At 44.0% G+C, this 23,019-nt stretch overlaps 1 protein-coding gene across 2 annotated transcripts in view; it reads left to right on the forward strand.

Moving 5' to 3' along the window:
* Positions 1 to 23,019, forward strand: part of LOC136960126 (ankyrin repeat and BTB/POZ domain-containing protein 3-A) — an 84,370-nt gene that overhangs the window by 43,008 nt on the left and 18,343 nt on the right. For both annotated transcript variants that reach the window (XM_067254474.1, XM_067254475.1), the window contains exon 2: positions 15,029 to 15,178. In XM_067254474.1, the coding sequence (XP_067110575.1) occupies positions 15,029 to 15,178 (150 nt within the window). The remainder of the gene's footprint in view (positions 1 to 15,028; positions 15,179 to 23,019) is intronic.

Here is a 23,019-nt window from a genome sequence, read left to right on the forward strand (position 1 = left end):
ATTTGTCTCTTCGCCAGTCATCGGTTGGTTGTGACTCCCCAGGACCCATTTTCTCTTCACAGCATTGAATCGAATTGGGATCCATTAGAAAGATTTGGGTTTTAATTTATAGCCTTTCATGCGCTATTCTTGGTCTCCGTTTGTGTGATTTGTGCGTTGGAAAGCAGCGAACGTTTAGCATAAATGAATTGCCGAGGTGAACGAGGAAGTTGTTCACTCTCAGCTATTGTGCACATTTGGTTGGTGTCATGAGTGGAAGTGGATTTAATGTTGAATTTTGTTGGGGGATATTGTAACCTACTTCATGTGTGTTCATGTGAAAAGCATCCAAATGCCCTGTTGGGCTTGGTTTGAGAGGGGTGACATTGAATTTTCCACAGAGGATAAGTGACAGGGACATTTTAGGCGGGATAGGGGGTAACTGTCATTTACATTTCATTTACATTCAGATCAAGGTTGTTTTGTAAAATATGAATTGGTCGGTGATGAGTTTGACAGGAAGTGGAAAGGGATCTTTCCTGTCCGAAACGTCGTCAAACCCACACCCAAATACTATAATTGTAAATCGTCCTATCTGCCCATTTATGCACATTTTCTTCCTGGTGAATTTATAAGGGCCTGAGTTGACTGATGGATAGAGAGTGTCATGCTGACCTTCATTTAGAAGATGAAGGAGACAATAAATACACAGTGAAATGGTAAGGATCCACTTAATCATCTGTACTCAGCTGCTGAATCCTCTCTCAAATAAGCCACTGAACTGTTTTATTTAAGTTAAAAAGGCTTTGACAGTCAAATCTCACAGAAATTCTGGAAAATCCACTATGGCCAGCACAACTAAATAAGTAGCTTCAGTATTCCTGTCTTTGTGAAGGTAAATGTTGAAGGGCAAATGTTAATGTTTAAAAAATATGAATTATCATCTTTCTATGGACTTACTGTGAGTCTTTCAATCCTGCAACAAACATGTAAAGCCTTGGATCAGTTATGGCTCTCACTTCCTGCTTAAAAGCAAGTTTTTTCTTGTTCCCCCAGTGATATTGAACATGTTTGTACATTATAATTACAAAAAAGAAAAAGCGAAAGAGAGTGAGAGAAAAGTGGAGTGGAAATTAAAAGAGAGCAGCTTCATGGTACATATTTATCAGTATTCCCAAACACATGTCTTTGCCAGAGTTCTTCTAATAACTCTGTGACTGATGACCCATGGTTACAACAGAGGCCTTTTTTCCACAAATCCAACAAAGGATTATGTGAAGGCAAAGAACTGAGCGAAACATAGGAACAATTGGCTGGTTTTCAGTCAAATGCTTTTTAATAAATGAGTGATGCATCCTCACAGTCAAAGAGAAAGGAATGCACAGTAGGAGAGCTGTAATGGAGCACTCAGCTGGGGAGCCAGCCCTACCTCTGCAACTATATCCTCAGAGAGACGGACACAAAAGCCTGGACTGAGAAATATGGGCGTTTTGGAGAAGCTGAGAGGGAGAGATTATCCTCCATTGTTGCTTTCTGTTCTTCTAAAACCGCCCCTGTCTTACTTTGATACTGAATCATTCCATCCACACATCCTCATTACAATTTGAGAATAAAAACAGGTAACCGAAAAGAAGTCAGTCATTTCCTTGTGTTATTCGTACAAGGGCAGAGTAGTGTGTTTATACAGGCTGGACGTCTGACTGTACAGAACAGTCCTGTAGTCTGCTTCCATCCCCTCTGCCATGGGTACTATTTAATAGAAGTCACAAAGACATAGTTGACTCTGACTAGTAAAATCTGAGCTCGTTAAGGAATTTCAGTTCCTTAAAATAGGTCACTGGATTTCCATGCATTCCTGTGGACTCAGGTCACACTGGAACCACAGTGGAAGAGCTTTAGCAGGAACAGTATCTTGATCAGAAAACAATGTCAGCGTTGATTAGCTTGACTGACGGACGGACGGATGGTGCTCAGGGAGTGATGAGAAGTGAGCTTTTGGGTTTAGGCCCACTTCCACCTCTGAGGGACGCAGTGAGCTGATCAATCCGTCATCTGATGGAAGAGCGTCTAGACAGGAAGCGAGGAACCCACCGGCGCTAGCGAGAGCCTCTGGCCACCCTGATGGTCACCAACTGTGGAGCACATTCAGTATTTGATGTAGACAAAAAAGACAGGCTTGCTTGTCCGGGACCAAGTGACAAAACTCTGAATGGACATTCCCTTGTGGAAGAGTACTTATGCAATCTCATTTTCCACATTTACATGACATACATGTTATTCCTGAAGCAGAAGCTTTCACCCAGAGTGAAATATAAACATTGTGTGATTAGAGAAAGTACGAAGATCTGAAGTGAATCGTCCAGTATTTTGGTAGTCAGAGCTTCTCATGACAGTATAACACCGTATACTCTACTAGAAGTCTCACCAGGATCTGTCTGGGCTGAGTCCTTGGGGATCAGGGCACTTGTCGGTTCATTTGCATGGCAGGGGGCTATGTTGCGCGTCGTGATTTGTCTGCAGGAAAGACGATTTTACAGTACACTGGTGTGAAACCGAGAAAGAGAACAGAAGGGTTTGGGGATGTTCCTCCTGGAGTGCTGATGGATGCTTGTGATGACATACTTTATGCAAACTAGAGTTACAGTATATGTACAGTTATATGCATTATGCATCTGCCTTGGTTTTTTGTTGGAATAGTACCACACTGAACAATATTAGCTTCCGCTCGTATGCTTCAAATGGCATGTGTATGCATTATGCATGGGTAGGTAGGCAAATGTAACACCTGTAAATTGCTTTGTGAAGTTGTTTGTTAGATTGTGTGATGTTTCAGCTCTCCTGACACACACAAAAGGTACCCATAGTGTCCCACAATGCCACACCACCGCATGTGCGAGGTAACCAGGCAACAGCCCTGGCCTTGTGCAGTGAGAAAGAGAAGAGGTATTCTAGAGGAATCTGTGCCAGAAACTCTGGGATCTCCCCGTTGATGGGATTTCCTACTTCTGATTTCCGTTATAAATCTATTTTGATTTCACGGCGTGCTGTTTCACGCCTGCCCTCATCTCCCACCCCTGTAGGAGTTAGGCTGCCTGCCATATGGTTGGGGAAGGAGAGTGGGAGAGTGGGCACAGGCAAAATGATTTAGGGAGTTTCCATCTGTAAATTGGGCCATGAGCACATGTGGGTTAGGAATTCACAGAAATTGCTTTTTTCGACCTTTTAGACGCATGCCTTTCTGTGTGTTATACATGTATGAGCAGGTAGGTTGTTGTAAGAACTAGTTACTAAATGGAGTGACAGTCTGATTGTGTAATTGTTCAGCTCCCTGGACCCTAATAAAGGGATTACACACAATACCATAGACTCAGACAAACGCCCTAGAGTAGTACAGCTGTGTGTGGGGGTCTGTTCTGTGTGTGGGTGTTTGATTACCAAAACATTGCAGCAGCAGTGCAGCAAGGGTGGAGCAGAAACAACAATCTAATCTAAACTATGGAACAGATGAGGAACCTTACGTCACAATGCCCTGTTCTGATTGAGTTTTCTCTTTGCCAATTTTGGGATTCCATGCATCACTGCCGACACACCTGCTTCTTAGCAGATATGTTCTGCTGCTTCAGTGTTGTAATTTTCTCATTTCCCAAAGTCCACAGTCGTGAGAAGCACAGTTTCAGTATGGCGTTTCAGTGTTTGCCGAAAAGCCGTCACCCAATGCAGTTCATATACATTCAGGGAGCTGTCATATTTGATTTCTTGATATTAACAGATTGTACTCGTTTTCAGCTGGGCCCTAGCATCTCCATGGCAACAATCCCAGGTAGTTAAGTAACCTCAGGGTGTTGCTGTGACAGCACCATTTCATGTCACCCCTTCATTAATGATTGACAGCTGAGGTCAGTGGTGATGAGCCCGGCCTGCCCGCTCGAGGCTGGGACCGACACCCACTCTGCCCAGCCCTCACCATGGCTCCTGGGTGGTGCACCGGTGACAGTGAGTGGCAGGATGAGGAATGGGCAGGCCTGAATCTCTGGCCCTCACCCTGCACACACCCCCATTCTTCACCCTCTCACACTCCCCCTCGCCTCTGCCTTCACCCTCCCCCTTAGCGCCCCCCCCCCCCCCCCTCCCACCCACACCACCACCACCACCTTCTTCCAGTCAGCACTCCGTGTCACCATCTGGTCCCAGAGACAATGCCAACTCGCTGGGTTGATTTCTCCCTCCTCGCTGCATGACCCATCACTCTGGTGGAGCTGTGGAGCAAAAACAAGAGAGCTGTAAAGAACTCAAAGCTGCCAGACTACGAACACAGAAGGCATATTGCTGCCTCTGCTGTGCTACTGATATGTGGAAATGTAAACTGCACTCTCTGAATAACACAATACAACACTCTCTAAGGGGGATACATTTTTGTAGTGTCTAACTTCTGTTCTGACAAATCACTTTGAGTGTGAGACACAATGTTGAAAGTTGCTTTTTTGCAGCTTTTGGATGTACATTTTAGGTTTTACAATGACATTTTATCCATTTACCAGATGCTTTTAACCAAAGTGACATACAAAATAGTGTATTTCCATAGTAAACACAAAATGCAATCCATTATCTGTTCTCAGTGCTCAGTTCTGAGAGTATTTCGTTGGTAAGTAATTATTTCCACGAACTGTCTGTATTTTTATATGTTCTTCTGTTCAGCAACACTTATATTCTGCTTCCACACAAATAGGTGTAGCTTATCTAGAGGCACTATAAGGGTCTTCTTAACCTCTCTCCTTACCTCTCCTTCTCCCAATCTTGCTCTTGCTAGGCTGGCGCATGTAGCTGTCAATCACACCTCACTTTAGTGGCACACACATGCTGAGTGTGAGTGGCTGTTGTCATCTCTGTGAGTGGATGAGCTCCGAGCTGGGTTGAAAGTTCATCGAACATTCGGAAACAAATGCTGTTAATTCTTCTGAAAAGGCTGGATTACTCATGACACACGCTGCTTAAGAACAGATGCTTTTTTCTCAGTAGGCAGTTCAAAGGTCAGGAGTTTCAAACTGTGTAGCCTCAGCTATTACGTATACGTAATATATCTATTTTAATGCAGATATTTGAGAGCAACACATGGGGGAATTGCAGAGGTTTATGAAGACCTACTCAGACAGAAAAGTAGTCCTCATTAGCGAGAAAAATGTTGTACAAGAGAAAATCTTACTGTGCAGCTACTTACTGCGTATTCCTTAGAAACCACTCTCTCGAAATCATGCACACAGCACCTGCCAGGAGGGTTTATGCTAAAGTAAGAGCCGAGAAAAGATTTTAGGAGACGAGATTTGAACCGTGAGTGCGCAGGGGAGAGCTGCTCTTGAGGAGCATCAGGTAGGGTTGGGTGTAGATCATGTCCTCCTATCCTGTTCTCCAGCCAGCCAGGCCTCGCCCTGCCAGCCTCCCTGACACTAAGCTGCCTCATGTCGGCTTCCCCGGCTCCTGTCTCGGCTTCATCTCCTCCCAGGAAGACTAGGGAGCCGCGCGCCAATAACGCTCTCGTCAACGTCGCAAAGTCGCTCAAGGGCAACCGAAATGGGAGGTGTACCGATTTCAAAGCAGGATCTCTAGCCACAGATCTTCCCACCCCTCCCTTCTCTCTATCCCACATAACATGCTAATCTGGCATGTGAGACATGATGCAGACGAGGCTATATTTACCAGATTCATACACACACACACACACCCTCTCTCTAAAGAGGAGACAGGCCTGTCAAACGCAGGACTAATAAACAAGAGGTCAGAGGTGAGCTCCTGAGGCTGTAGGCTGACTCTGGTCTCTCTTGGGGTCTCTCCCAGCTCTCACAACTGATGAGACGGAGAGAGGAATTGAGAGACGGGGAGAGTGGCTGCACGCGGAGAAGCTCGTATCTCAAGACACCTCTAATAAAGGGAGAACATGAGGAGTTAAATTGAAACGGTGTGTGGATGGTTTGTAGGGGTTCATTCTGAAATCACCTTTTGGACATTGATGAATAGGTTCCAATTAAGGCCCCATTGAGATGTAGCATTGCTTAATAAGCTTTGAATACTTTGTATCGTAGCTGATATATTGGCTTAGCATTTGCTCCTTCTCCTACCTCACTTAAAAGCAAAGCACATACTTGCCTTTTACAGTAATTTTATTCTTCTCTTTTGCTCGTTAGTCCGTTTTATCTGTTTGGAGCTTAGTGAGTTACTCTACCATTGAGTTTAATGGAGTATACCCAGACAGAACTTTAGTCTGAAACTGTTAGTAATCTAATCTCTCTTCCAAAGTAGGTTTAGTGTAATGGCAGACCACACTTATACCTTAGTGTAATATGAGCCATCACCGTTTGGTTGTGGTTGGGAAGAGAAACTCATCTGTGGCACGCAGACACTGAAAATGGCAGTTGTCACACCTTCAGGGTGGTTTTGAAGTTGTAGTGTATTTTTTGTATGTGTGTGTGTATGTCTGTGCTTGTGTCTGTGTGTATGTGTGTGTTTACGTGTGTGAGTGTGTGTGAAAGACGTGATAAAACCTGTGACAACACCTCATAAGTTGACTCCTTTCCTAGTGTGGAGCGCTGCACTGTCAGCCAGAGACAGTAATAATTACAACTTCTGGTGGTTTCACATTCACACATTAAAAAGAGACATGTCTACACTTGTTGTTACCACAGGCAAAAGCTGAAAACTTAGTAACATAATGTAACTGTTCCCAAAAATATCAACAAAGATATGTCATAATTTCACTGGCTTTGAAGTTAGTCTCTGTTTGAGGCTGTAAAAAGAGGCTGATGATATATATGTTCTTGTCTCATTCACACTCTTTGTTTCCAAGCTCACTTGTCATTTTAATATGCTGAGTGCCTTCCCCTGAGTCCTGTCATCAGCCCAGACTTGAGGGCTGCATTGTGTCTCCAATCTGTGCTTCAGAATGAACTGGGCTCCGTGTGTGTGTGTGTGTGTGTAAGTGTGTTTGTGTGTGTGTGTGTGTGTGTGGGTGTGTGTGTGTCTGTGTGTCTGTGTTTGCACACATGTGCTCTATTCATTCATGAACAGATTTGTTCATACGCCATATGCTCATTATATTAAACATGCCACAGCCATTTGCCGGACAGCGGCATGCAGTAAGAATCGCCACTGGGGCACATGGGTAAACAAACCATGGCCGCCATCTTGTGCGCTAGTCTCCACCGGCGTGTTCCTGGCAGCGCGTCCTTGTTCCGCCGACATATGGCGGCCATCTGGGCAGGCCCAGGGATGTCGGAACACTGTGATTGGGCCGCGTTCAGGGGGCTATGGATCGTATTAACCCTTCAGAGACTCTTTGCGGAAGGGGAGAGTGGAAGAAGGGAGAGAGGAGGGGGTCCGGACTGGCTCCTGCTCGACAGCCTTGGAATGCCTGTGTGAAATAACCTGCTTTTACTTTGGAAACACACACACACATATGTATTATTAAAACCACACACTGCCACTCAGTGAAAGTATACACCGTATGAAAAAATACACAAACCCATATTTTCAAATTCAAACACATTCACATCAAACATATGCACCCTATGTTAATCCCCCCCACCCACACAAATACACACACACAACACATTGACATACACACACACACACACACACACAGAAACAGCATTGATTGTAGTATAATCGGTATTGATCAAAGTCACATTTTGGCCTTTAAACTACAGCAGCAGTTTATTGTGGATACTACTATTGCTTTTATGCCATACATTTTTTATGAGCTCTAATTTGACTCTGGCCTCTGAAATGTCCCCAATTTGTTCAGGGTGTCGTTGTGTTGAAACAACCATCTCTCCCCTCAGGATAGAATCTGTTGCCACTAAACAGACGCAGTAGAGAAACATCATAATCTCTAGCCTACAGGGCCAGTCAATATTTGGACACTATTCATTGTGTATTCCATGCTGGTGTTTATCACTACAAACCAGTAGGGACTGTGGGTCAATTTCCGCTGCCGGAAAAGAGGAGAGAAGCCAGGGGAAGTCGTGAGCTGTGTGTCTGGAGGAAGTAAAGAAAAGCTGGATTTCTTCCTCCCAACTCTCTCGTCTCACCTTGACAATACCCACTGCCTGTGGATCTCCCTTCCTCCCATCTCAATTGGGATCTTTGTTGTTCTGATAAATCCTAATAGATCCCTCTGTCACTTTTGATCTCTGCTCATCGCTCTCTTGCATCCTCTACCCCTCCAACACTCCCACTCTCTCTTTATATTCCTCTCTCTGTTATTGCTTTGGTTATATCTTGGTAACCCACAATCTCACTGTCCTCGTCAGACCTGTGTCAGGAGGAACAGATATAACCCTGTCCTGCCCAGGGCTGCGGTCAGAGCAGTGAATCCTCACACACCTAACAACCTCTCCTGACTGGCCCCCCTTTCTTGGCCCAAGGGTCTGTGACATCGCTGCTTGGCAACTTCAACCCCCCCCTCCCCCCTCCCAATTATTAAGAATTCTTAATTTTTATAAGAATTCTTAAAGACCTCAATAGAGGTTAGAGAAGATTAAAGTCTCATTAATCTTTTCATTTTCTGATGCATGCACATATACTGGAGTTGTGGCCAAAATGTATTCAACGTGGGCCGATGTATATTCACCCCATGTGAATGTATTATTATGCACCAAAAAATCCATGGATTCTGCCCTACTGTGACTGTCAGCATCTCTGTGGAGCCTCACACTATCTTGGAGAGCTCGTCTGTGAGAGAAAAACAAACTAAACCCAAGGCTGTTGGCTTTTGCGAGGTAACTCTCCAACTGACAGCCCAGGAAGAGAGCTTCGGGAAGAAAAAAAAACAGTGTGTATTTGTGTGTGTGAGAGTGCCTTTGTTTTCTTTGCATGTGTCCGCACTCTGCCTACAGGTGTGTCGGTGAGTATCAGTGTGCATGCATGCATGCATGCATGCGTGTCCATATGTGTGCAGGAAATGTTTACTGTATGCCCTTCAATGTTCACCACACACTGACCTTCCATGTCACTGGCTTTGTAACGGTCTCCCTCCTCCCTGCTCATCAGACTGTTTGTGTTGCTGCTTGTTGCATTATTATCCCTTCTCAGCCTGTCGCCCTGAGAGATCATGATGAGTCAGAAGACTCCAGCTCCGGGGAGAGCTCAGAGAGAAGGCATATCCCCCTGCACCAGACTGCACCTCCTCAGAGAAGAGTGTATTTATAAAGACGAATACAGCTCCAGTTTTTATGACAAGGCTATTTGCATATACGTCTCTACACAGACAGTTAGACAGGCTGATATGCAGACAGAAACAGATACGCAGACTCAAGCACACACACAAGTGCCTGCTATCCATCTGGCTTGGTATTGTTATTGTTGATGCCGCGCATAATATTAATGTGTTTCTCAATTAATGCTAATTATCTCCAGGGTTATTAGACAGACTCTCATGTTCTACAAAAGAGAGGTAGATGACTTAGACTTAGACAGGTTGGAAGACAACACGTTCGACATTTTATACCCACAAATCAAGAGATATATCTTACGTGATCCATAGAAGATAGATATATTTACAGTATATTCCTTTTACTGTTAAAGTAAATACAAATACACTCATTACGGAACACAAGCTAGACACTGTCGCACAGAGAGGGCCCGCGCGCGGGCTTGCGGTTGTCATGGTGAACAAGACCGCTATGTGAAGGAGGTGTGATGGAACATCATGTGGGCGCAGGAGGCAAAGTGAGGCCCGGTAACGCGTCAAGTTATGCGTCGCCACACGTATACGTGACTGACTGCATCCCACACAGCACAGGATTGCTGCCTATAGTCTTTTGAGCATTAGGTTGAACCAAGCTTAATGCAGGTTCATTGTGGATACTATTTGAATGTTGTTTTATGACAGTTGCTGGAGTTTCGATGGCCGTGTGGCCATCGAACAGAATATCTGATCCTATGATGGAAACCCCTTGAGGGTTTCGGTTGAGGGGCAGTTCTATGGGCGTATGTGAGGCCCTCTGTGACATGCTTGCATGTAAAAAGGCTATACAAATACATTTTGATTTGATTTGATTTGATGGACGCACACCTCTCCAAACCAAAGTTTTGATGGTGAATGGGTTATTGCATCTTGAGTTCTGGATGGTTTCTTAGTGGGAGGTGTAATTAGCAGGCTGGAATGCGTCCAACTAATCAGATTGAAACTGTACTTCTACATCAAACAACTCACTGTTTGAGGAACATGGAGTTCCTGCAGGCTCCAGCAGGGATATTATTCCTGAAGTACAATGTTGCCTATCTGAATATGCAAACGGTGCCACTCTGAGAAAGTTTCCAAAGTGGGTTGGAGAGAGGAGGGACAGGAAGGTGGTATGTAAAAAGTTTTACTCTCTTTTGATGGGACTGAAAAGCAGGCAGATGACTCCTTCCTCTCAGTCCATGGCAGACTTGCGAACGCGGCAGAATCAACCCCAAAGTAAACAAATCGCCATGTATCTGCATTACACCAACTGATACATGTGTTAGTGATGGTTTATTTATGAAGAGGAGCTCTTCATCTTGAACAGGTTTTTTTTTTTCCTGCAGAGTGAAGGAACTTCCTTCTAGGATCGAGTTGAAATGTAAAAGCAAGAAAAGCCCCTCATTCAAGAGAAAATGAATGTGTTCGTTTGAATGCCAATGCCTAAACTATAATCACAGACAGGAGTTATTTTCGAAACTGCAGTGGGTGTGTCAGGATGCAGATTGAGTTTAGAATGCACACTTAATGTGATGGACCAATAGAATGTTAACAACGGTTGATTTGCTGCAGTGCTCATTCCTTTAGACCTTGCCTCAATGCTCACAGAGGACAACAAAGGTACCTGCTAATACTATGTCTCTCCCATCCCAACCAATAGCCTCTGTAGTATCTCTGCAGGATTTTGGAGGTCGAGGAGAAAGCCTTCTACACGAAAGCTAGTCAAATGTGTTCAGATGGACTAACAGTCGAGTGCTCACCAAGGGTAACCCAGTGACGCCACCAATTTACTTTTAAAGCCAGTTGCCTTGCGAGTGAGTTCTCTAACCTTTCCCTTAGTGAGCTTAGAGAGAAGGTCTGGATATAAAAGGGATCTTGTAAAGCTTCAGAGTGAGGCTAGTAGAGGCTCACTCTAGGAAAAGAGCCTAAATCCGAGATGTGCAGTAAGCAAATTTACTTGCCGCTATCGGTGATTCAGATAATTGATTTAGCCATTTTACCTACAACTAATTGTCAATCACGCTCTGTTCACTCAGAATTGATCATCAGACTTATTTTGTTCAGTCATTCTATCCAAACAATTGAATATGCTGAAATACAACAACTTGAATGTGTTACTTCTATAATAAGTTTTATTCTAAAACAACTCTCAAAAGATAATTATGAGCCTGTGTTTCAGCTCCTAGTGTAACAGTTGAAGTTTCATGTACTGGCGCATGGTTACAGTAGAAATGTTTTCAGCTCAGCCAATCACACAGCCGTTGGGCAGCTCTTGGCTGTTGCCATGGTGACCACCTGTTAATATTCTGGTTGAGTTTTCCCCTGACAAGAGAGAGCACGCTACCCGCTACAGAGAAATCGATTGGACATTCCACAAGCAAATAAGGAGCTCTGTATTGCAGTGATGGTTAGAGAGAGAGAAAGAGAGAGAGAGAGAGAGAGCCTTGCTTCTGCTTGAGACACACTGCTGTCCTTTAAGAGGCCACCTGAATGTTCCTGACTTCATCGTGAAGGTCATTGAAGGCATTGTGTTCAAACACTTGCTTCGAACTGTGACATCTCCTCTGTCACACCACTGTGATGGATCTAATGGTTTTCAGTGGAAGTGGTTCATGATCTGCCAGTTAGGAAGGAATGATTTCCTGTAACGGTGCATGAACTTGTGTTTAGCGGAGAGATATTTAGAATTGTGTGTGAGATGGGTGAGTTGAAGAAGTCTAGGACTCACATCCCATCATGCAACATACTTGATCTCACACAGGAGAGGGAAATTCTATTTCCTCTTTCTGTTTCTTTTTCATTATTTATTTGAAGAGAGAGAAAACGATTTCAAATTGCTCCAAGCCAGACAAACAGAAATGGGACCATGTAATGAGGATACAAAGTTGGGTCTAAAACACACACAAACAATCCTACTGCTCAGCTCTGCATAATTAAGGGGATTAAAAGCAGAAACGAATGAACTAACATTAGTTGTTTATCGTTTGAATAAACTCTGAATAATTGTGTTTTTATGCAGACATCTGTTTTTTGTGTTTGTCCCATATGTTTTCTCTCCATCTCTCTTGGAAGCTTCCAGATTATGTTAATCAATGGTGACGCAGCAGTTGTGTCTCTCTCCACCAACAAAACATCAGTAGTTGCCATGACTAACGCAAGGTCAGCAACACCCACAAATGGGTGAAAGCCTGGAGTGTGTCCAGTGATCAGACATGTGTATAGTTACTCCAGTTCCACAACTTTTCCATTTCCAAAGTCCTGTGAACTGTAAATTGGTCTCCTCCGTCGTTTATAAATAGGAAAGGAGGAGTTTTGGACATCAGGAAAAAAAAAATCTTTCAACCTGTATGTTATCTCGTGTTACATTGGGATGTTTAGATGACGAACACAGCACTCTGGCTGAGTTTGAGTGCTTTTTCCAGAGTTGTACCTTCACCTAAAGGTCAGGAAGCAAGTCATTCTTTTCTTAGATGATTCATGTTCTGTATCCCCTCAGGACGGACGAATCTCCTGGCCTACTCATCCTCTGCTTTGTTTATTCCCATATTCTTTCATTATCCATGCCAGACTGGGGAGCTTCTCAGAGATGGAACGCTCAATAGCACATGAATAATTTCTACCTGTGTGAGCAGTAAATATCTGCCGCTACAATGCAGGGGTGGGCTTGAGGAGCACAATGTGGTTTTGTCCCCCTGACCCAGTGTCTATCTGCTCTCTCCACCCAACAACCACTGCATATGGAGACTATCCCAGAATAGCAATGGAGGTCATGCTTACTTAACTTTACAGCGCTGTGGATATCCTCTCAGCTTATTTCTAATTTCCCTTTATCTGCAGGAAGCGGAGAGAATAGAACCAACTGTGTAACAACAATGAATGTCAAAGTCTGAACCATTCTGCTTTTTGACCCAATAATACTAATCATGTGTTTGTGATTGGGCTAATGGTTTTCTTGACAACTTTTTTGGGGGAGGGTTCCTCTGCTCCTGTCCCTGTCTGTTGGGGTGCCAGCCCTCCGAGGGACCTCCCTTCTTCCTCTCTCCTCTGATGTTAAATACGTAAATATATCAGAGGATCCAAAACGGCATCTTTTTCTATCTGGGGAAGCCAAGTGTTGGAGGAAGATAACATGGGAGGAAGAGAGAGAGAGTGAGACGGAGGAAGGCAAGCAAAATGTTTTAATGTTTTGATCTGAATCGGATGAATAATGCAGCAAAAAGAACTTTCTGGAGCCCTGGATCACATTAAAAGAATAGTCGCAGCACAGAGAGTTAGGGAGATTCAGGGTGAGTGGCGGTGGGGATGGTGGGTCTTGATAAAGCAGAACATCATGAAATATTCAAATGTATTTCCCCAAACCCACAGGAGTGCATACTTTGGTTAGGAGGAGAGGGAGATATGAAATGATTCATCGTGATTTGGAACTGTGCACACCATACTTCTATAAAAAATTGGGGATCTTTGCAAATGTCTGTGTGTGATCATGTCACATCAGATGCTACAGAACTTTCTCTGAAACCAGCAGTGATTCTAGTGTCGTCTCCCGGTCTTTCTCTATGAAGACTGTGGAGGCAAAACTACACTTACATTTACAAAACTACAATATGTTGATTGACAGGACGTCATTATTTACATTACAACTGGCTGCAAAGTCACTGAAGATGAAAATGTCACTTGATCATTGACCTTTTGTCTGTAGGGAAATTGCATTAGTTCCAGTCTGGCACTTGAAAGGCATTGGAACTGTGTTATTGGACTTGATTGAACCAATTTGCTTGCCCTCCTCAAGTTTTGAGGGGCAATTATTAGTTAAGTTTGGTGATTCATCACCTAAACTGAATGTCCAGAATGAAGAAACCTAAACACTGCAGCCTACCCTCTGACCAAAACCTTGATTTAAAATGTATGACAGATGCAACCTACCCAGATCATTTGTTCTGAGACACACCCTGAAGGAAGCTATGTCAATATTGGTCAGGCAAAATTGGAACAGCTATTTTATAACTATTTGGGGTCTTGAAATAAAACCATCTTCCAGCGGGTCGTAGGAGGGAGGGAGAGCAGGGCTCCTGGCTGGGGAATTGTGGCATTCTTGGGCTGGACACTGTGGTCTCTGAATGGGGAGTGTGGAATGTTCATTGGGAATGAGTGGGATCTCAACTTCCAGATCCATATTTAGTGAAAGGAACATTTTCAATGACCCATTGATCTTGCTACATTATCATCACTACCATCATTATAGGACTGGTCCCCTGGGTATGTGTTCGCGTGTGTTTGTGTGCACGTAAATCTACGTTGACTATTTTGGATGTCATACACCAGAAAATCCATTGAGTTGCCTCCAAGTTGTAATGAAAATGTGTTGAGAAACATTGTGTCCTTTGTGCTATATCTGTGAGACTAGCAGGGATGTACGTCACTTTTAATTCACCTGTAGCCAAACTCAATACTCCTGTCTCATTCATTCCACCCAAACAAAGCCTGGGGTGGGCCTAATTTGATTAGTCCTTTAGCCTCTCTTGTGTTTGTTAAGGGTGGGCTTTGAGATATGCAAAGCCCATTTCTTTGGAACAAGATATATTCAGTTATATAATACATGATGTATTGCCTTTCAAGGTCATAGCTGTTGTGCAATTTTCATAACAGCACTTGATGGCTGGTGGCTGGTTGCCAATAGCCACATGGTGATGGAAACCAGACACCCACTTAACCAGCCACTTCTTATCAAGGACAAGACGAATGAGTAGCATAGGACTCTTGATTTAAAAAAAACAACCTTGTATGCATCTTACTTGAGATTGAACCTTTAACCTTTGCTCTTTGACCCGTCTCCAGGTGTGCTGAGCCTGCCGGACAGTCTGAACCTGCACCGCGACCAGCAGCGCTCGGGGAAGGGCAGCGAGGGCCACGCCTACAGCCAAGCGGAGCTCAGGACGCTGGAACAGTCTCTGTTAGCTACCCGGGTGGGCAGCATCGCCGAGCTAAGTGAGTGGGGCTGTCGATCAACCTTGCAGCGGGTTTACCAGACACACACACACACATAGATACATACACACACAGGCCTTTTTCTCTTTACTGTACCAGGATATCGCAACGATTGGGCAGCATCCTCACATGCAAAATATAATTAGGAACAAATGCTTTTGGAATATTTCTGCATTTCAAATGTGGTATGCTCTGCGGGAGAAAATGACGCTCTCTTTTTCTGTGAGTTTCTGTACAGTGGAAGAATACACACCCGCCTCATCCCAATGGGAAGTCGTGGTGGTCTATTGTTAGCCCACTGTTTTTCCATTTGTCCCCCTCTCTCTTTCTCTCTCAATCTCTCTCCCTCTCTTTTTTTCTCTCTGTTCTTTCGATCTCTGTTCCTTTACTTATAATGGTATTGCACTTTGACGCCCTGACACACCCAGGCCAGGGGCGGTTCTGCTGCAGCTGTTCTAGCACCTGTTTATGAGCCCTCTTGGGCACTACAGACCAAGGTCACATGTCTTAAAGGATTTTAGCCTCATCTTGAAAGGATGCTCTGTACCTTTACCTCTGACCCCTGACCTCTCCTTCATATATAAATGGTGTCCCTCCCAACAATTTGGTACTGTGTGTGTGTGTGTGTGTGTTTGTACATGACAATTAGAGAGGGAAAGAGAGAGAGAGAGAGAGAGAGAGAGAGAGTGTGTCTGTGTGGTGTTTGTGTCTGATTGTGTTATGTCCAAGCCCCACCAGGAAGTCTGACAGCTGAGGCATTATACAAACCTGTATTACATTTTTTCTATGAAACACTTTTCTTTGATTTACCAGTCGGCAACACATAAGGACCATGATGAATGAATAGGATGAGAAATGAGAAACCATCATGTTAGTTCTCTTTGACTGCTTCTGAATGGATGTCAGACAATGCTGTTTATTAAGATTCAGAGTGCCTCATCATTGTTGTCACATTTGGACCGATCTGAGCAACAGGAGGACAATTTAGAGATCAAGAAACCAATCATGAACAATGTTTGCTGGGATTGTTCAAACATTTTGAAAGATTACAGGAAACAAGATCAAATATACAAAAACAGCGTCAATATGATTTCCAATAGCACAGCAAAAGTATGCAACAAGCCTGTGATTGCAGCTCTCCCTGTACAGCAGCTATTTGCCACCAACACACACATTGTTTCAACCACAGGTGTCAAATATTCCCATCATTTTCCTGGTTCAACCAGGCAAAAACAGCACATGGCCTGTGTTTGATTCCTGATTCTCGTCCAGGTTGTTGGTCTTCCAGCATGGTTCTCATCTGGCTGAGCATAGCAACCTCTGGGGTTGCAACATTCAATTCAATGTCTAACAGCCAATTATGTTTCTTTATTTCTTGAGAAGATTGTTCAGCGTTTATTTCAAGCGTCTGCAATCACTTCACTTGTCCCTGTGGTCTCTGTAGCACTGTGTTTTTTTAATAGTGATGGTTTGTTGCTTAATGGTGCATTTTGTTTGCTATTTAGCAAAGGTTATAAAAGGTAAAGACTGCTGTGCTAAACTTGTGTGGATTTACGTAGCTATAGGATTGTACTGTATCAGGTCAGACAGCCTTAGTACGACTCGTAGATGGTTGTGCAGAATACCCACACCTATAAATAAATTGCAGAAAGATGTATGTAATATCAAATAAATACATTTGAGTCCGTAAATAAGGATAACCCTAATTGTAACCTACTCTGAAAGAGAGAGCTGGACAATAAAGTGGTTGTGCAATGCAATGTGTCAGTGCAATTTCATGGCTGACTTCCACTGCTATGAATGGGTAATAAAATAGGCAGTTACAGCATGATAAACAATTCTTTAACTCTAACTGATGCATCCCATTACAAATAATTTCACTTTATGTTTAGAAATCTGTGATGTGTCCCAGGTCATTTTACCAGACAGGGGTTTCTGGGAGCTGCTGTCTTTAGGGGGTCTTGATCGCCCACAAAACCACTTCTTCAAGGGGCAATTTTGGAATCCCCCTGCGTTTTCCACCAAACATGTCACTTAGTGTGTCTATGCAACCAGAGCCACACACACACACACACACACACATGCTTGAGCATGTGAAAGTCACACTGACAGTATCTGACATATTGCGACCAGGTGTGCGTGGAGGAGAGAGAGACCGTCCATCTGTCAGCACAGTCACGGCCTGGTGGGTCGCCGTGGTCAAAAGCATCCACTAGGCAAATAAACTCTGTAATGTAATACAGTAGAGGCGTTTTACAATGGGCCCCTCCATTCCAAAGACTGGGTGTGCCTCTTCCACAGAGGATGGTTAGCCAGCAGACCGGACGTCGCAAGGCACATTTTGTTATTGACTGTTCCATGATAATAATTTGATACTTATTTGATGTATATGTGAATGGTTGCTGATCTTTTGTACCTCAGGTCCTGTCCTCACTGACACAAATCTTCCTTGAATGAATCATCACGATTTGCACTGAAGAGACATAGAAATGTTACATATTCCTCAGGGCTGAGTAATATGTAGGAGTACCCATGACTCTGTTAATGGAGCCTGGGCAATGGCAGATCTCTCCTTCTAACAAGTTCTACAGAAAATTGCACAAGGATGTTATTTTCCTCTTCCTTGCTGTGATTCACCCGAGTGGAGGTCTGACTAAGTGTGTGTGTGTGATATTTGCCTTTGTGTGTGCATTTGTGTGTGTGTGCGTGTGTGTGTGTAGGGGGAAGGGGGGTGCACGTACTATTGCACATAGGGACATTTGGCACACCAAAAAAATTGAGAAAGGGCATTTATACTTAGACTCAATCAATAAAATGTCACAAGGCAACAGATTCCCTACCCCGTCAGTGCTGTCACTTATTTCTTAAATACATGTCAAAGTCCATTATCTTATTCTTCCTTCAGAAAAACCAAACAGGGGAAGGCTCGGCAGTCAGCTTGCATCGGTATCGAGGTTGTTTGTGCAATTGTTTTGGTCCCCCCCCCCCCGCAGACATGAATTTACCCCTCTCCATTTAGTCATGCATCATCTCTGTTATAGGTGAAGTGTAAAATGACCCACTTTTGATCAGGAGTGAGTGTAAAAACCTCTATGTAATGATCAGATCTTTGTGACTTCTGATCCCCTGATGATCTCCTGCACTTACTATATGCACTATTTGTACGTCGCTTTGGATAAAAGCTAAAGGAATAAAATGTCAAAATTGGTTATCCAGGGGCTGGATGAGTTGTATCAAGTCTGTAAGTATTCCGCCCTACAAGAAGATCTGATCCTAACTCTGCCCTTTGAACTAACTATCTAAACGTTAACTGAAAGAAGACCAAGCTATAACCCGTGAATATAAGCCAAGACATTTTACTGTGAGACAGTGACGGTGGAAAAACACATTTCCTGTCATCTTTCACTCATTACCTCTGCACCTTTGATCTCTTGCAGGTCTCTGGGGACGCCAGTGCCCTTCAAACCCCCCTCCGTCCCTCTCTTCCTCCATCTCCTGCTCACCTGCTTCCTCCCTCTCTCCATCTCAGAGTCTGTTATGAGGAAGAAAAAAAAACCACCTTCATCAAGTCTCCCGCAGGAATGTCCCAACACATCCAGCGCTAGGGGGGTGGCCATTTCCCTTATCTGTCTCCCTGCACCTTCAAGAGAACAGCAAGGGCTCTGTGTCAAGACGAGACTGCTCCCACCTCTGTCCCTCCCTCCCTCATTTCATCCTGCACACAGACACACGCTAAAACTGCCTTTTACTGATGTCCCCCGATACCCTTAACAGGGTGAAGTCCCACTTGTACGCTCTGGGCTGGTAAGGGTAGAATAATGTTAGCGAGAGCAGATTCTGAATCCGTAACAGGGTTGGACTCAGGTCCCCATCCACCCAAAGACTGTGTCTTAGATATAAGATCTAATTTCCTCGGTTAAATAACCTAAACATGGGTCTTATGGGGAGCTGGAGGCAGGATTACTGTCTCATGCTGGTGTATCGGGCCTCTGACCCCTGTGTAAGCCTGGTGTCAATGGAGATTTCAACTCAGACACGATTGCTCTACATTTGGTCTCAGAGTCCCTGTGATGGATTCTAATTAAGGTGCAATAAGTGTGATGTAATGCCTTTCCATGGTGCTCCAGGGTGTGTGTGTGTGTGTGTGTGCGTGTGTGTGCGCATGAGCGTGTATGTATGTGTTTGGTGTCTGTGTGTATCTACACTGGTGTGTGCTTGGGGCATAACATAATTTTTTTGGCAGGTAATCCTGGATGCAGGTGTTGGTGTGTGTGTGTGTGTGTTGTGTGTGTTATGTGTGTGTTGTATGTGTGTGTTGTATGTGTGTGTTGTGTGTGTGTGTGTTGTATGTGTGTGTTGTATGTGTGTGTTGTGTGTGTGCGCACATACCTCCCATGAGAAGTTTACCACCTACTGACAGATGTTACTCATCAATAATTGTTATCCGGTAGCTAAAGTCCCGAAAGGTTCCTCTCTTCCTCTCCCCTTTTTTCCATCTTTCCCTCCTTCTCTCCCTCCTTCTCTCCCTCCTTTTCTCCCTCTCAAATGTGTTCCTTCTTTCCCTTTTCTCTAGACTCCAAGAGAAAAGGATTGGCCATGGTTCAGGCGTTACATTCTAGAGTGTTCCACAGCCTTATCCTCTATAACGCAGGGTTCTGCCCCCTAGGCTCCTCTCGCATTAATGAGAGCTTGAACCTAAGCAGCGTGTGTCATAAGATGAGAACAGGGAGAAATGCAAACTCACTAATTAAGCTTTATGGAATAGGCCTGTAGTGGAAGTGGTTTGGGATAATTAGTTGGTGACAGGAATGAGTTGTTCTGAAATGCTTTCAAAGCACCCCAGATCCCTTTCCCCCCCCAAAATACAAACCCCCATGGTTGTATAGAAGTGAATATTATCTGGATTATGCTTAAAATCTATCATGTTTGTTTAGGAATTATTAAATTGGATCCTCTAAGGTCTGTTCATTGGGTTTTGGCTGAAGCTCTATGTTGAAGAGCATGATGTACTTTTATTACCTACAAGTGCCCTCATGGTCTAAATATAGCATTTCCATTCTCAAAAAACAATATTAACCTTCATGTTCAAGCTAGAAGACCAAAGTCCTTTCCAGTAAAAGCTTCATATACCACAAAAACGAAATTATATTCATTATCGAAGAGTTCCATAGGAACCTGAACATTACCTGTAAACCCAGGAGACGGAATATACATTAAACCTCCAAGCACTCCATTAGACTAACCAACGCAGCATCTCTCTTCCAAGAAAGAAGGGATGACGTGGGACTATGGAGCCTGTTAAGAGGGTACCTCTTTACCATAGGGCTGCTCTGGATTCCCTCTCTCCGTTCAGAAAGAAAGACAATCTGATGAGGAGGTCCGCTGTATTATGCTATTGTTCTGCCATCTGAGGATAACCCTGCAATTAGACAGAGCAATTATCAAACTGCGTGTCGTCATTTCCTGGATAGTGAACATTTTTAGACCGATAGCTAATTAAGAGCGTGTTTGCGGAGTAACACGGTAGAAAGCTATTTGTCTTCTATTTCTTTCTTTGTTTTGTGATACTTGTGAGTCATCCTTTGTAGTTTTTTCTGCTTCGACATCTCCAATAATATCTAGCAGCTGCAGTCGAGCTCCATTGTGAGAGATGTTATTGACCTACATGAATAAATGATGAAGATGGCTGTGACACCAAGACCCTGCTGTGTCTGCTGGGTTTGGGATATTACTGAATGAACACTCTGCTCGTATAAGAACACAGATGCATTGTGGGTAATCTGACTACGGTCCGAATTGTGTCTCCTTGTAGGAAATAGAACAATGGTATAACAACTCCCGAAACATACCTACATGAAATGCCTACCAGTCGGTTTCTAAGTATTTGAAATTCAACCCCTGTGTAGATCGAGCCGTTCTACAACTGGTTGTTACCTCACATCCATTATTTAGCATGTCTATCACTGACTAATTCCTGGTGTGCTGTTAATGTACCTGCTGGGACTGTGTTGAAGATGACACGTCTTCTAATTAACTGTAATTAATAGTTGCCAGGTAATTGCTAATATGCCCCCAGATAGAGTTCTATGCTCGGGATGTTATCACGCGGTGATTAAAGGCTTTCAGTTCAGTCCCGGGGGGTTGTAGACAATTACATTTCCTCAGGGAACGTGACACTGGGAGACAGAGGAATCCTCAGCCGGGCAAGGAACAAGATAACTCTAGGCATATCATGCACTTGTTGCTCAGAGACACTATTAATTAACGTTACCCTGTCACTGTGAAGAAAAATATTTATTTATGTATAGTATTGTATAGTATCTAATATTGTATGTATTGTACATATAGTATCATTGCCATGTGGTTTGTTTTTGTGACTTGGGTCATGTTGTAGTAGAAGGCAGGCCAAATACCTGATCATATTAGGATGCCTGTGCTCTAATTGAAAGCTTATATCCAACCTTCCCACAATAGGAAATTAGCAGAATACTGTATTTTGGAAAAGAACAACCAGTTCAGGCAGGAGGACTCAGTAGTAGTGATTACTGGATGTTTTATTACACACAATACATGTTTTGGCATGATGGTTCTGCTTGCAGCGGCTTCCTGCCGCACCCAACAGAGACACCATCTCGACATCCGAGAAGAGAGCAGCGAACGCATTCCCCCTACGAAGGGAAACACAGAACCAAGGGTGGAGGCAGGGGGGGCGGAGGCAGGGGGGGGCGGAGGCAGGGGGGGTGGAGGCAGGGGGGGTGGAGGCAGGTGGGGTGGAGGCAGGGGGGGTGGAGGCAGGGGGGGTGGAAGCAGGGGGGGCGGAGGCAGGGGGGGTGGAGGCAGGGGGGGCGGAGGCAGCCGATTGAAACAGAGAGCATCCTGTGTCGCACTAAGCAATGCATAGGGCAGTGATATCCTGTTTAAATAGCCCGCCCTGCTAAGAAGGTGTGCCCCGACTGCGTGATATGACGAGATGCTAGTGAGGCGTTAGGTCTCAGAGTCTCCTGCGTGAACCAGCTCCGCTTGATTATTCTCAAACTCCTCAAACTGTTGCTTTAAAAAGCCAAGGCTATTTAATCATTGAACTATTGAATCAGACTACTGCCATTCAAACATCAGTGGATAAATGTTATATTCTGTTTGAGCCAGTTTCAGAGACCTGTCCACCCAAAGCCTTTAAATTCTTACTGTAGGGCCCAGCAGGTCACTGAGATCCACTGCTCCGGAGTCTTGCTGGAGCCTCTTGAAGGTCTCCACATGTCTCTCCACTAGGGTCGATAATGAGGTCTCCCTTTTTGTGTAAGCGATGCTCACAGTGTCATCTTCATAAAAATGCAGTTCTTGTGAATTGAGAAAGGTGAATAAACGTTATGTTTTATGTAAGGGCTTTGAAAGAGGTCTCATTATTTGACATATCAGTACAGTAGTCAGACTCCACCGTTAAACACAGTCCCCCTTCACTGGGATAATTAGGAATGCTGAGAAATGCAGAATGGTTTTAGAAACAGAGCTGTTTTTTGTGATTAGTTCTGGTTCGATGAAGCATAGCCCTTTCAGAGCATCTGTGGAACAATTATAGTACTTTAGAAAGATGATGGTGTCATTGCTGTAGGGATCATTGCAATTGGAATCTGCAAGTAAAAGCGTCATTCATTTTGAACACATGGGCCTGCTCAACATCTTTAAGGAGATAGAGATTGTGGGGCGATGCCCGAAAAACCAAATTTGTGCATCTGTGCCTGAAAACTTGTTCAATGACCATTTCAATCATTTGAAGTTCGACTCGCTGGAGTCCTGACCCAACTTTAGAGGTATTTTATTTATGTCTGTGGCATGTTTGAAGT

Source organism: Osmerus mordax, chromosome 17, assembly GCF_038355195.1.
Source record: "Osmerus mordax isolate fOsmMor3 chromosome 17, fOsmMor3.pri, whole genome shotgun sequence".
In the NCBI taxonomy this organism is placed as follows: Eukaryota; Metazoa; Chordata; class Actinopteri; order Osmeriformes; family Osmeridae; genus Osmerus; species Osmerus mordax.